The following is a 14,243-nucleotide window of genomic DNA, read 5'->3' as shown; positions in this document are numbered from 1 at the left end:
TAGTTTGTGTGTCCTCAAGATTTTCTGCGATTTTTCAGCTTTTTAAAGATGAAACGGAGGCTGGGTCCAAATGACCTATCCAAGGTCACTATAATGAGCATATAGATGGAGTTCAAGTCCTCAGTTACAATCCCAAGAGCCCACAAGCTGGAGCCCTGTGGGGACGCTCCTTGTTTTATGCCCAGCGTGCTCCGAAGAATGAATGAATGAACCTCTCAGGCAAGGCTCCCAGCAAACAGCGGAGCTTGGACGAGCCCACAAGTCCACGCGGGGGTGTGCGCCCATCTCGCGCCTGCGCGGCCCCCGTGCTCCACTTGCTCCACTCTATCTGCCCGCACATGGTATGGCCTCTCTCCCTATGGTACGTCCCGCCTTCCCCCACGTCGGGGCCGAGATGGTACAGGCCGCCTCAGCTCACAGCCCCTCCCCATCGGTTTCCGCGCGAAAAGCCAGGGCTGCCTCTGCCGCCGGCGCCGCCGTCTCTGCTGCAGTTTCCAAAATGCCTGCCCGCACTGCCCCGGCCCGGGTGCCCACGCTGGCATCCCGAGCCATCTCCCTGCCCGATGATGTCCGTAGGCGGTAGGTGCTGCGGGAGTCTGTGAACTCGGGCCGGGGGATGGGGTGGGGTGGGGTGGGGAAGTGGCACGGCGTTGGGGGTGGGGGGGTTGCTTCCCATCTTGGTAGCCGGTGGCTGCTGCTGACAGACGGACGCGCATGCGCGGGACGGCGCGGCGGCGGTTGGCGCGGGCAGGGTGGCACTTCCGGTCGCGCGCACCCCTGGCCGTTTGGCGCCAAAATGGGCCGAGGCCCCTCACAGTTCCCTGGTGACTAGAAACTTGGGGTCACTTCTGATCTCGAAGTAGAGCGAGCTTTGGGTTCTCCTCGGGGATCCCCTGCTTGGAGGAGCCACAGGCCTGGCTCCTGCCGCCAGTCTGGTCGCGCAGGAAGTGGGCAGCCCGCGGCCTCAGGACACCCCTCGGCCCGGGCACTTCGGCCTCCACTTCCGGTGCCCGGTCTGCTTGGGGGGTCGGGCTGGTCCGGTCCCTGGGGTTATTTTGGGGGCCCGCCTTGGCACCCCCCAGCAGCGCATCCCGATGGCGGCCTCCAGAGACAGACGTCGCCGCTCGGGGCCCGGGCGCGGCCGGCTCAGGTTTGCGACCCCCGTCTTCCTTGGGGGGCTTCCTTCATCTCGCACTGCTGGGGAAGTCGCATTCTGGAAGGAACTCTCACCATGCCGCGCAGGACCGGGGCTCGGGCAGCATGAAGCCTGAATGGTCCTTTCCAGTAAATCTGTGCCTGTGAACCATGGGCGTCAAGGAAGCCTTGCTAGGGAGAACCGGCTGCAGTTCCGTGTGTGTGTGTGTGTGTGTGTGTGTGTGAGACACAAGTGGCCGTGGCGTTGTGTGCGTGTGTGTGTGTGTGAGACACAAGTGGCCGTGGTGTTGTGTGTGTGCCACACAAGTGGCCGCAGTTTCGTGTGTGCGCGTGTGTTGCACAGCCGATAGTGTCGGGACTGGCTGTAGCAATTCTGTGCAGGTGGGTCGTGGGCAAGAATACTGGGTCCCTATTTGTGAAGGGCACCAATTTCACTCCTGAAAATTGGCACTCCTTGGAACCGTAGTCACTGGAGCCTTGACCAGGCGTGAACGCTTCAAGTGGATTTGTGAGCTGGTTTTGCCATTTCCCTATTTCCCTGTGCTTGTTTCCTTTGGTTGTGCCAGGCTAGTCTTTTGGGCTTTTGGAGTTGGGAGTGTGTGTGTGTGTATGGGGGGGTGGTATTTGGGGCTCCCTACCAGAGGGGGTGTGTCTTGCTGAAGAATCCCTGTCTGTATCCTCCCAAGATAGGACTCGAAATGGAATTATGGAAGTCCCTGGCTTGGTGATGTTAGACCCAACAGAGGTGTTTGGGCCCAGTCTTTGCTCTGATGGTGGGAACTCTCATCTCCACTGGCTTGTTTGACCTTGGGCAAGTGTCATCAAGAAGCTGTGGCTGTGGACTACATTAACATGGGCTTTAAACTGATACTGGATGAAATGAGAATATGCCTAGTACATAAAGGCCCACATGTGAGCATTGTTATTGGCTAATCTAGCTTTCCTCAGTTTTGCCAATCCGTCACTAATCGTATAAAACACTTGACATTTTCTCATGTAATCCTCAAGAGTTCTTAAGAGTGGATGCTGTAGGAGTTCGCTATGAGGAAGCAAGGATTCCTGCTGATGTCTGCTTCTTGCCAAAACCTTTCCTTTCACCTAGGGTTTTTGAACAGGCCACTGGCTTAGGGGTTTTCTTGGGCCAGTGCAAGTGTTTGGCTGCTCTTAGGTGAGTTCATCCACCATTAACCCTAGGTTCCATATTACTTTGAACTAGAATTGCCTACTATAGGTGCAGAATTTTGGGTTTCTGCTTTAGACCATGGGGCAGACATTGAAATTGTCTTACGGGACTTTCAACATCTTTTCTTACATTTTGAATTTCAGTGTACAAGATACATAAACATGGCATTCAACACTCCCTTAAACTTAGATTTGTAAAGAGAGGTATAACTTTTTGATGTATGAAAATTAGAGGAGTATAACTTATAACACAAGAGGTACTTAAGTCCAATAGAATACTCTAGGAACAAAACTAGGCCTGGTCCTCATGGATTTCTGTCACTTTTGCTAACTTGTCTATATATGTCAGCTTTTTTTTAAACACGTAGTTCCTTTAGATATGTAGTAACACCAGAAAATATTTTCAGTGTTTGGGTTTTTAAGTCTTTAACTTTGTTTTTGAAGTATAATATGCCCCAAATCTAAAAATTGTGCCTTTCAGGACAAGCTACATTTTTCCACTTATATTTCTTACTCTGTCCAAGCCAAAGCGATAAGTCTCTCATTGGTCTTCCTGTTGTCCCTCGGGTCTTTTCTATAAGTGGAAACTGTGATCCCCTTGCAAAAGTTGGATCTGATGGTTTCCTTGTCCCACACACTGCCTGGTGCACTGGTCCTGAAGTCCAGAATCCCTGTCACTTGCCTGATTCATCCTGCACTCTTCTCACAAGCCATAACAAACCTTAGGTTCTCAGGGCCTGAGACCATGCAGAGCGGCCAATGTGACGCTGAGCTCTATCTACCCCTTCCCTCAGTTGACTACTATCCATTCATCCCTTAAGACTGTGCTCAGAAAGACCATCCCTTTTCCGCATAACAGGAAGGGTGTTGAATTCTGCTCGTGCACCCTGCATGTTGCCTTTGCAACCCTGGAGTTGATGGTGATTTGTTTGCCTTATTTGCTGTATCTGTAGCTTGGTTAGAGTAGACTCTGAGAGGCACGCATGCCAGACTTTCCCCTTTAATGAAACCTGGATTCAAACCTGGATTCAAGCAGCCTCCTCTGTACAACTCTGATTAGCCTAAGTAACTGTGACAGCTTTTTTAACTGCTAGGTGTTTTGTGATTAAACTGGGTTTCAGGTTCTTAGCTCTAGTTCCGTGGCTCTGACTGGGTATTGGAGAGGGCAAAACTGACTCTTCTATTTCTCCCCTGCAGGAGTATTCTAGAGGTGCAGACTCCTGGGGTTCAAATTCCTTCCTACCATAGCTGTAGGGCTAAGTTGTTTAACTTCATGGTGGTTTCTTTTTTTTTTTTTTTTTTTTACTTTATTTTTGAGAGAGAGCCTCGAGAGTGCGCACAAAGAGGGGCGGGCAGAGGGAGAAGCAGACTCCCTGCTGAGCAAGGAGCCTGATGTGGATTTGATCCTAGGACCCTGGGATCATGACCTGAGCCGAAGGGAGACGCTTGACTGACTGAGCCACCCAGGCGCCCCACCTCTTGGTGTTTTATCGGTCAAATGGAATGGTGTTGCCCATTCCACTTGGACGTTATGAAGACCAATTAAGCTGATACGTGTGAATGCGGTAGAGCAGTCCCTACAAGAAAACCTGTGCTACTTATCACATGGTCAGCTGTATGTTTCACTTCCATCAGGGGAGCATAATTTAGAGTAGCAACATGCAGATCTGCTACTGAGGCAGGTGTTAATAGAGCAGTGTATGCCATGTAGAGATGATGTGTATTCCTGCTTATCAGTCCAACCTTCATCTTTGGCTTCTTGTAGAACGGTCTGGACTTGTTCCTTCTGCTGCCACCTGCGCTTTTGTGCCAGGTATCCAGTCCTACTCTTGATCAGGCATTCTTCTCTAGGACGGAGGTGGTGTTCTAGCCTCTTTCATCTCTCAGCATCTGGCTTTTTAATCCTTTTTATCCTTGGCTTTTGTGACGGTGTTTACTACCAGGGAGCTCCTCTTTTCCGTGACAGTCCCCTCACTCTCCCCAATCCTTTTCTTTCATTCCTGGACCCTTATCTGTTCTGGTCCTAGGACTTGCAGCAGTTGGGCCTATCAGCTGGACAGGACTAACTCCAGTTTTGATGTCTCTCAGGAGAGCCAGTTTTAATTTCTAGCTGCTGAATAGCCATCTAGTGCTACTGAGCTACTGTCGCTGAAATGTCACTCTTCACACTCATGGCCTGTTTACTTTTTCCCCCTCCCAAAATGTTCTGAATTTCTGATGCATTAGTTTTTAATTGCATCCATAACAAATTATCTTAGTGGTTTAAATAGAACCTAAATTTTTTTTTAAGATTTTATTTATTTATTCATGAGAGATAGAGAGAGAAGCAGAGGGAGAAGCAGGCTCCCAAAGAGCAGGGAGCCCGATGCGGGACTCCATCCCAGCATCCTGGGATCATGACCTGAGCCGAAGGCAGACGCTTAACCATCTGAGCCACCCAGGCGCCCTAGAACCTAAATTTGTTTTAACAATTCTGTAGGTCAGAAATCTGGTATGGGTCTTGCTGGATGAAATAGTGTCAGCAGGCTACATTCCTTTCTGGAGGCTCTAGGGGAGAATGTTTCTTCACTCTTTCAAATTGTTGGCAGAATTCAGTTCCTTGTGGTTGTAAGACTGAGGTCTCTCTTCTCTTGCTGGTTCTAACCATGCCCAGCTTCTGGAGATGATGTATCCTTTGGCTCATGGCCACTGCCTCCATATTTAAAGTCAGTAAAGCTAGTTCTCATGTCCCATCTCTCTCTCACCCTTCTTTAGTCACATCTCTTGAAATGCAGCTGGGAAGTTTTTCTGCTTTTAAGGATTTAAGTGATTAGATTGGGCCCACCTGGCTAATCCAGGATAATCTGCCCATCTCAAGGGCTATAACCTTAATCACATCTGCAGAGTCCCTTTTACCAGTAAGGCAACATATTCACAGGTTCTGGGGGATTAGGGCATGGACATCTCTTTTTGGGAAGGGCTCATTATCCTGCCTACCACAGATATCATCTCAGATAGCCCTACCCCATCTGCCGTGCAGCCAACTGGCAGAGTTAATGAAGTTTTTTAACTTCTCTAGCGTGGTTTCCATTCCTGCTAAATCATATTACAGACCAGCATTTCTAGTTTAGGGTGTTAAAGAGTGATTTAACATCTTGTAATCTCTTCCTGTCTAATCGACATAATGTATTTTTGCCAGATTAATTTTCCTAAAACATGGCTCTGATGTCTTGGTTACCTCCTCCCCGCGGCCCCCCTTCTCCCCCCGCCCCCCTCCGCCATGATTCCTTCAGTGGTTTCACTATGGAACAAGATCAATTTTTTAGCCTGAAGTTATTGACCTCCCTCAGACTGGCACCCAGCCTGACTTGTGTGGGTTTCTTGGGTGTACTGAGCCAGCTCCCCACTGGACTGCTCCTGTTTTCGGCAGCTCCCCCTGCTCCATTCCCACTGAGCTCTCTACTCCTCTGGGCTAGTCCTTCCTGATGCTTTTTATACCCTTGCTCTTCAGAAGCCCTCAGGTTTGAACTGTATTTGCTTAATTCCTTCAGTTATGCTTTATTTCCCTTACAGGACTGTTTGAGGGAAGCAACTAGAAATGAATCATGGGATCTTGGGCCGGATGGGAGCTAAGGTTTTATCTCGTTATAACATGGCTCTTGTTCTGAGTGCCCTGCCTGGTCCTTCATGTCTGTTTCTAATCCTCCTGGCTCTGAATGTATAAAGCAGATATGAGGTGGTGTCATCCTCAGTTTTACCCGGGAAGGGATGGACTCTTGGGAGGTGCGCTGACCAGCCTCCTCCCTGTCACACTTCTGGCTCCTCAGTGCCTGCCCTGGGCTCCGACCTTCCTCTCTGGGGCCAGGCAGGTTACAATCCATCTTCACAGGGCAAGACATTTTAGGTATTCTGAAGAGTTTATTTTGTTTCTCTCTGCCAGGCTAAACAATCCCAATTCATGGAAGGGGTTGTCAGAATTTGTGCCCAGATGTAGTTGTCAACATTGTGAAAAGGGTACTTTGATGGGCTTCATAGTCAGCTGAGCATTGTCCTTAACACCTGAGGTAACCTCAGGATCAAGGGGCCATGTTTTTGCCATGGTTTTGTGAGTAGAGTGACTGAGAAGTCCGATGTGAGGCTCCTGGAGCAGCATGTGTGTGTCTGGCTGTGCATACAGAGTTCTGCAGCTATTCTCATCTGGCTCTCCCAGACCTGAGTTACTTCGAGGGTAGAATGACTTTGAAGGTGTTACATGTACTCTGTGTGTGTATAATATATAGTATATACTACCACTGTGTCTGCAGTCAGAGTCTTCTATAGAAAGACCTTTCCTGACCACCCAGGTCAGAAGGTCCCTGCTTGGCAGTCCCTGCATCCCATTACCCAGCTCGTTGCCTGGAATAGGGCTTGGCATACAATAGGTACCTACAGATGTGGGGATCAAAGCTAGAGGCAGGGCCACATGCACTCAGAGCAGCCTCTGTATGACATTAGTCCAGCAAAGCCTATTGCTTGCATTCCTGGTTTTGCTGCTCACACTTGCTCTTTGGAAAAACCAGCCTGGGAGAGCTCTCTTCGTGCCCTTTTGGCTAGTGATAACGGAGTATGTTGTCTGTATGGATGCTGGGTGGGAGGCTTCAGAGACCGTAGAGGCCCAGTCCCTGCCCAGGGCACCTCTTCTCCAGTGACTGATGCTAACCCAGCTGGTTAGACTTGTTCTCCCCACACTGTCCACAGTTGGCACCCAGCCTGGGAACCACAGCTTGTCCACTCATCTCCCTTTCCTCGGTGTCTTCTGCTCTTGTTCCTTGATTCCTGCCTCCAAAAAAGGCAAGACGCTAATCTTCAATGATCAAATCAGGCTGTGCTTTTCCAGCCAAACTCATGACAGTTCTGCACTCCTGAAGGATTAGGTCTAAACATTCCAAAGGAAGAGCTCTCTGGTGAGGTGCCAGCCAACAACTCTTCTCACTTCATCTATCAGCCCTGAGTGTGGGTACTCCCTGCTGCACCAGATGCCTTTACTTCCCTTTTGTTGTGTTTTTTTTTTTTTTTAAGTAGGCTCCATGCCCAGCTTGAAGCGCAGTGCGGGACTTGAACACACGGCCCTAAGATCAAGACCTGAGCTGAGACCAAGAGCGGGATGCCCAAGTGACTGAGCCACTCAGGCACCCCTACTTCCCTTTCTTACGTTGCTCATTAGAATGCTGCTACCCCCACCCTGGCCTTTGGGAATGTTAGCTGGCTCTTCCCCACTGCATCTTATGACCCTGGCCCATTCCTTCTAACATTGGCCACGCTGTGCCCTTTCATGGGGTCTTGCCAGACCAACTGGAGGAAGACCACCTGTAAGTCATTTTACAGGTGGACCCCAACTGTATGGCCTGCCTCCATTTTCCTAGTTCCTTTGCAAATAATACTGTTATAGAGCTCCTCTGTTCTCAGAAAAACTGCACCCTAAAGGGTGGTGGGTGAGGGGGGGAGACCTCTTTCAGATTGCAAATGATGACTTAGTGACTACTACAATTATAGTAGGATTTCTAGCTCAGGGGTAGGAGAAAACCACCGTGGTGTTTTTGTTTGTTTGGCTTTTCCCTAACACTCCTACATGTCAAATTTATTTCCAAAGTTCTTTAAAACTGGTTTTAGGGACACTGGGGTGGCTCAGTTGGTTAAGCGGCTGCCTTTGGCTCAGGTCATGATCCCAGGGTCCTGGGATCGAGTCCCGCATCAGGGAGTCTGCTTCTCCGTCTGCCTGCCGCTCCCCCTGCTTGTGCGCTCGCTTGCTCATGCACTCTCTCTCTGACAAATAAATAAAATCTTAAAACCACAGTTTTTGGGTTTTGTTTTTTTTTTTTAGTCTTAGAGTAAACAATTGCATAATTGCCTTTCTTTCTCCTGTTTTCTTCCCACAGGCTCAAAGATTTGGAAAGAGATAGCCTAACAGAAAAGGTAATCTCCATCTTAAATTTTATTACCAAATGTTACTATTTGACAGATATTTTGTGGCTCATAAAAAATTTAAGTGGAATCAGCTTTTTTCCGTAGTTTTTTTTTTTTTTTTTTAATAAGATTTTAGAGAGTGTGCCTGTGTGCAAGTGCGGGGGCGGGGGGGCAGAGGAATCTTCAAGCAGATGCCCCACTTAGCGCAGAGCCTGACATGGGGCTTGATCACACGACCGAGGAAATCATGACCTTTGCTGAAACCAAGAGTCGCTGAAACCAAGAGTCGGACATTCAACCGACTGAACTACTCAGGCACCCCAGCTTTTTTCCATAGCTTTGAGGATAACTTAGATATTATTCTTAATGTTCTGTGTTAACATGCTGCTAATCTCTCGGTAACTCACTGATAAGTTTCCCAGTCTAGGTTCCACACCATCAATTCTTAATTGTAACTTGTCCTGGTCACCCTTCTCAAAGGCAGTTTTTTTCTAATAAACCGTTATGTGTCTCCATCCCACCTCATAATCTTCCCATATTTCACCACCCTGGAGATGGTATGGTGTGATCTTAACGGAAACATCACAAATATGTCTTGTGAATATTCAGTTTTTCAGACTGAGTCAGCATTGCCTGCCATTCAGTTGGTATTTCATGGCCAGGCAGCTTAATTATCTGTGTATTCGTCCATTAGTGATGTGGGAGTTTGGGGACATCCAAACCTATATTTTTCCCTTAGGAATGTGTGAAGGAGAAACTGAATCTACTGCATGAATTTCTGCAAACAGAAATAAAGAATCAGTTATGTGACTTGGAAACCAAATTACATAAAGAAGAATTATCAGAGGTAAGTCAGTTCTCAGCATCCTGGTGTCTAGAAAACGTCTCCTCCCATGTAATCCGTGTGACCAGGGAGGCAGAATCATCCCCAGCTCTCCTTGTTACCCAGTAGTTATAAAGGACGTGCGTGTTTCCTTATTCTCTTATTGCCGCTTGTTTACATTCACTGCTACTTAAATTATCCTTTCCTGCTATAGGAGGGCTACCTGGCTAAAGTCAAATCCCTTTTAAATAAAGATTTATCCTTGGAGAATGGAGCTCATGCTTTCAGTCGGGAAGTGAATGGATGTCTAGGAAACGGCAGCCAGACAAGCGGTGAGGACCGCAGAGCGGGAATGGCAGAGGAAAACAAATCCCCCAGACCCGTTTCCAAACTCTCCACCCCCAGAAGAAGCAAGTCCGATGGAGAGACCAAGTGTAAGAACACTTACTTAATCTTGGGGGAGATTAGCTGTCTTGTGACATGGTACCAGATTGGGAGCCCTAGGTCCCACTGGGGTAGTACCTCCTGGTTTGTTTCCTGTGTGTACTTCTTAACTAGCTTAGCTGTAGATACTTCTTCAGATTTGTTCTTTGACCAAGTATAGAGTAGGAGATCCCAAAACATAGCTTAAATTGATGATGTATAAGGTAACAGGAGGTATTAATACTATTTCTAAGTTATATGCCTATATAAGCTAAATGTATAGGCTCCTTTGTAGTCAAAGTAACTCTTCTGGAATTTTTAAAACACATAAGAGTGTGGGACTTGAGCGCAGGTCCAGTTCTTGGCCACTTCATCTTTTGATGATATAAGAGGAGGTTGTCTCCTCTGATTCAGGCTTTGGCCCCTCAAGTAAGAGCTCTAATAACATGGCTCTGCAAATTGGCAGGTGCTAATTGCTACCTTTATCAAGACTTGTTGGTTCCAACAAGAAGAGAAGGTACTTAATCTTCAGAACCTGATTCTCTGCACTAGCTTGGTAATGCTTAAGAACTACACTTTGTGAACTCTTTTATTCATAGTGGCTTTTTTTTTTTTCTTTAAACAGCTGAAGCTTCTTCTTCTAGCCCCAGGATTACAAGGCAAACTACCAGGCAGACTACCATCCTATCTCATTTCTCAAGGGGGTCAGTATATAATGAATTGACAGCCATCTTTTCTCAGGGCAAACTGTTTTTGGTAAACAGGAATGGAATTAATAGGGTATAACTTAGCAATTTTGAGTTCCACATTGCATAGGTTTTCATCTTGCAGTTTTCTTCATTAAACACCGATGAAGAGCATTTCTCAACACCTGTATTCTTACTCTTCTAGGAACATTCAAATATATACAAAACCAGTCATGATAATAAAATGAATACCCCCCCACCCCCCGCAGGTACCCGTCACCCAGTGTCAACAGTTATCAGCAGGCCATCTTTTCGTTTGTACCCCCATAAACTCTCTCCCAACTGGATTATTTTGAAGCCCCTCCCAGACATGTCATTTTGTATATTTCCTTTTTTTTCTTTTTTGAGATTTATTTGGCAGAGAGAGTACAAGCAGGGAGAGGGAGAAGCAGACTCCCCTGCTGAGCAGGGAGCCTGACGTGGGGCGAGGGGCAGAGGGAGAAGGAGAAGCAGGCTCCTGGCTGAGTAGGGAGCCCAAAGCGGGGCTCGATCCCAGGACCCTGGGATCATGACCTGAGCCGAAGGCAGACGCTTAACGACTGAGCCACCTAGGCGCCCCTTCAGTATATTTCTAGATGATAAAATCGGTGTCTCTCTCTCTCTCTTTTTTCTTTTTTTAGCAATTCTAACAAAATATGAATAAAATGTTAACATTTAGCAGTCTCTTTAAAAAGACAAAACATAACTAATATTTTTGTACTTTATAAAGGATAATAATTCCTCACTATCAAGTACATAGCCAGTGTCTGTTTCCTTGTGTGTGGCAAATTGTGTTTACTTGATTTGTCTTAAGCCTTTCAAGTTACAGATTCCTTTCTTTTCTTGCCATTTATTTGAAGAAATTAGTTCATTTGTCCAATTGAGTTTCTAGGTCTAGCTGACTGCATCCTTGTGGTGGTTAATGTCTTCCTTGTCTTGTGTTTCTTATAAACTGGTTAGTTAAGTCTAGGAGCTTGATCAGGTTCCAGCTTTATTATTTTTTGAGACTTTTTCATAGTTGGTGCCGTGTCTTTCCATCTAGAGGCATGTGAGGTCTCTTCTGGGAGGCCAGCAGCTGTTGATCAACATCTAGATCCATGATTTCTTAGGTTTGCAAAATGGCCATATTCTAACCTGTCACTCAAACATTAAACTTGAAGCCTCTTTCAATATCCTGGCAGTGAGGGCATTTCCTTGGAGGGAATAAGGTACCCATGACCTGAATCTGTCCTAAAGAGGCGGCCTTTGGTAGGGAGGAATACAAGTCCTCTCATGCCTGTTGGAGGTCTAGTGTCTGGCTGAGCTCACAGTTGGCTTTCCTGTTTCTGACAGCCCTGCCAAACGGAAACCTGAGGAAGAGCAGGAAAAAACGAAATCAGATGAGTCTCCCGAAGAAGAAAAAGACCAGGTAGGGCTGGCATTTTCAGGGTCTTCACTCTGCCTTCTTTTGGTATGTTTGCTGATAGGCTAAGTTCAAAGTCAGGACTATCTAAATGGACTTGAAGTGACCAAGAAGGTATTAGGACGTGTCCCTGGACCCGGGCAGTATGAAGTATGTCACTTTTAGGCCTGAGGGCTCCATAGGCCCCTGCGACTCACAAGGCAGCCCTGTAACTTCAGAGTCTGTTCCTTCCTCTACCTTCCTACTTCTCTAGTGGACAAGATTGGCAATCAAATGTGACATGTTTAAAGCCTTTGCTTCTGCTCGCCTAAGCTCCCTTTCCCCATCTAACTTGTCTGACAGCATTAGACAGTTCCTGCATGTGGTATAATCTGCTTAGACCTCTTAGGCTAGGAAACCAGTGGCTTATTGAGGGTCTTTGATACAGAAAATGTTATCCCTGATGGTACTTTCCCTTGTGACTTGAGGGCCAAACCTAGATAATACCAGGTGGTCACACATGAGTTTTCATTTTGATTTTGCTGTGGGATTAGCCATGTAAGTTGAGGGGAAGTCTATAGGTTTATGTGTAGGTAGTAAATGCCTTATTGCTACTGATAGAGCAAACTACAGATACTCCTCTTTAAGACTCGGTTTCTCAACCATGCCATTATTGACTTTTGGGGCCAGATAATCCTTTGCTGGGTGTGGGGGCGTCCCAGTGGGTTGTAGAACAGAGCAGCGTCCTGACCTCTACTCATTAGATGCCAGTAGCAATCCCCTCTGCCTCAGTTGTGACCACCACAAGCATTACTGGTTACTGCCAGATTGGGGTGAGGGGTAAAATTGCACTGGGTGAGAAGCACTGCACTCTGGGGTCATTCAGGTGTCACTGGGCTATCCCTAGCATTGAGGTAGGCTTGACATCTGTTGTAAGACATACTGATTCTATTTTTAAAAACTTGATGTTACTCCTCACAACCTTTGTTCAGATATTTATCGTTTAGTTGGGTTACCCACTCTCAAGTGGGGCACTGAGGCACAGAGGGAACCACTTGTTCAGTGGACAAGCCTCTTGTCTCCTAGGGAAAAGCATTACAGGCAGAAGCGGGCAAGCTCTTGTAATATCAATAGCTCTTTCCCACATGCATCTGTCTTAGAGCGGTTTCTCGCACCCTAACCTTTTGGGCCTTTTTATCTGGCTTCTCAAACATATATTTCAGTTTCTGAGTTTGTGCAAGGCCTGGGGGCTTTGTGGATGAACACTTGTAAAAACAGTGTCTGTTCCAATAGTCCAGAGTAAGACTTCATGGACCAAACCAGTGGTATCAGATGGTATTGGTCATATAAGTCATCATACAGAGATATTTTTACTTTAGTCAACTTAAAGTTGACTAAACTAAAGTTTAAAAACAGGTATTATATGCATTTAGTAAAACTTCTTTCTTTCTTTCTTTTTTTTTTAAAGATTTTATTTATTTATTTGACAGAGAGAGAGACACAGTGAGAGAGGGAACACAAGCAGGGGGAGTGGGAGAGGAAGAAGCAGGCAGGGAGCCTGATGTAGGGCTCAATCCCAGGACCCTGGGATCATGACCTGAGCCGAAGGCAGACGCTTAACCACTGAGCCACCCAGGCGCCCCTAGTAAAACTTCTAAGTAGTGCAGAAGGACGTTTGGTGCATAGATCTCCCTTTTCCCTGAATTTAGGGGGTTGGTGGGGTAGGATTTATCAGTTTCTTCCATGTTGTTTGAGAGAGAGTATGTTAGTATACTAGTATAGAATCTTTGTCTGGGTTCGCTAGAAAAACAACCAATAGACTGTGTATATGTGTAAGATTAATCTTAAGTAATTGGCTCATGGGTTTAAGGCTGGCAATTGTGAAACATGCCAGACAGGCCAACAGGCTGGAGACTCAGGGAGGAGCGGATGTAGTTCAAGTCCGAAGGTAGCCTGGAGGCAGAATTTTCCATAGATACATATACAGACTTCTTTCATATGTGTTTCAAATGATAGAATACAGTGAGGCTCTGTGTAACTTACCCAGCTTTCTCTGAGGGTAACCTCTCCTGTAACTAATACAATAGCAAAACCAGGAACTGACATTGGTACAATCCAGACCTTACCAGTCTTCACATATGTGTGTATATACTCACATGTGTGGATTATTGTTGTAACCTCCACCTCCAACAAGGTACAGATCTATTTTATCATCACAATATTTTTATCCCTTTTAAATATATATAGATATCCTGGAGATGGCAAATAGTGTGAATTTAGGAAAATGGTGCGCTGGGGTATTCATCCGAAAAGAGCTGGTGTCCAGTTGAGGTTGTCATTCTTACTTGCTGATGTGAATCTCAGATTACTATTTCATTTTTTTCTAATGCTAAAGAATTCCTGACAGAAGGTAGAGAATCTTTGATTCGTTTACATAGCATCACTAGACAAGCTGGTACACGGACATGTGCTGGGCCAACTCCTGGGCCTCGCCTCTGTTTTGAGGGAGGGGGGGGATATCACTGCCAGACTGATGGTTGCCCAGCTCTTTACCCCCAAACCCAGGTACTCTGCCATGTTTAACTGTATCAAATGTATTGAATACTGTCTCACCCATGCTTTTCATTTGATC

General features: G+C 46.6%; 1 protein-coding gene across 3 annotated transcripts in view; it reads left to right on the top strand.

Moving 5' to 3' along the window:
• The first annotated feature begins 499 nt into the window (after positions 1-499).
• Positions 500-14,243, top strand: part of DNMT1 (DNA methyltransferase 1) — a 45,140-nt gene continuing 31,396 nt past the window's right edge. Inside the window, exons 1-6 of one of the 3 annotated variants that reach the window (XM_027585728.2) lie at positions 500-579; positions 8,232-8,268; positions 8,999-9,106; positions 9,297-9,516; positions 10,131-10,209; positions 11,563-11,638. In XM_027585728.2, the coding sequence (XP_027441529.2) occupies positions 500-579; positions 8,232-8,268; positions 8,999-9,106; positions 9,297-9,516; positions 10,131-10,209; positions 11,563-11,638 (600 nt within the window). Of the gene's footprint in view, positions 580-750; positions 1,151-8,231; positions 8,269-8,998; positions 9,107-9,296; positions 9,517-10,130; positions 10,210-11,562; positions 11,639-14,243 lie in introns of those variants that run through there. The other 2 variants (XM_027585729.2, XM_027585730.2) reach the window with 2 other exon arrangements.

This window comes from Zalophus californianus, chromosome 1, assembly GCF_009762305.2.
Source record: "Zalophus californianus isolate mZalCal1 chromosome 1, mZalCal1.pri.v2, whole genome shotgun sequence".
NCBI lineage: Eukaryota > Metazoa > Chordata > Mammalia > Carnivora > Otariidae > Zalophus > Zalophus californianus.
Note: the sequence above shows the minus strand (reverse complement) of the source record. Positions and strands in the feature narration are given on the sequence as shown.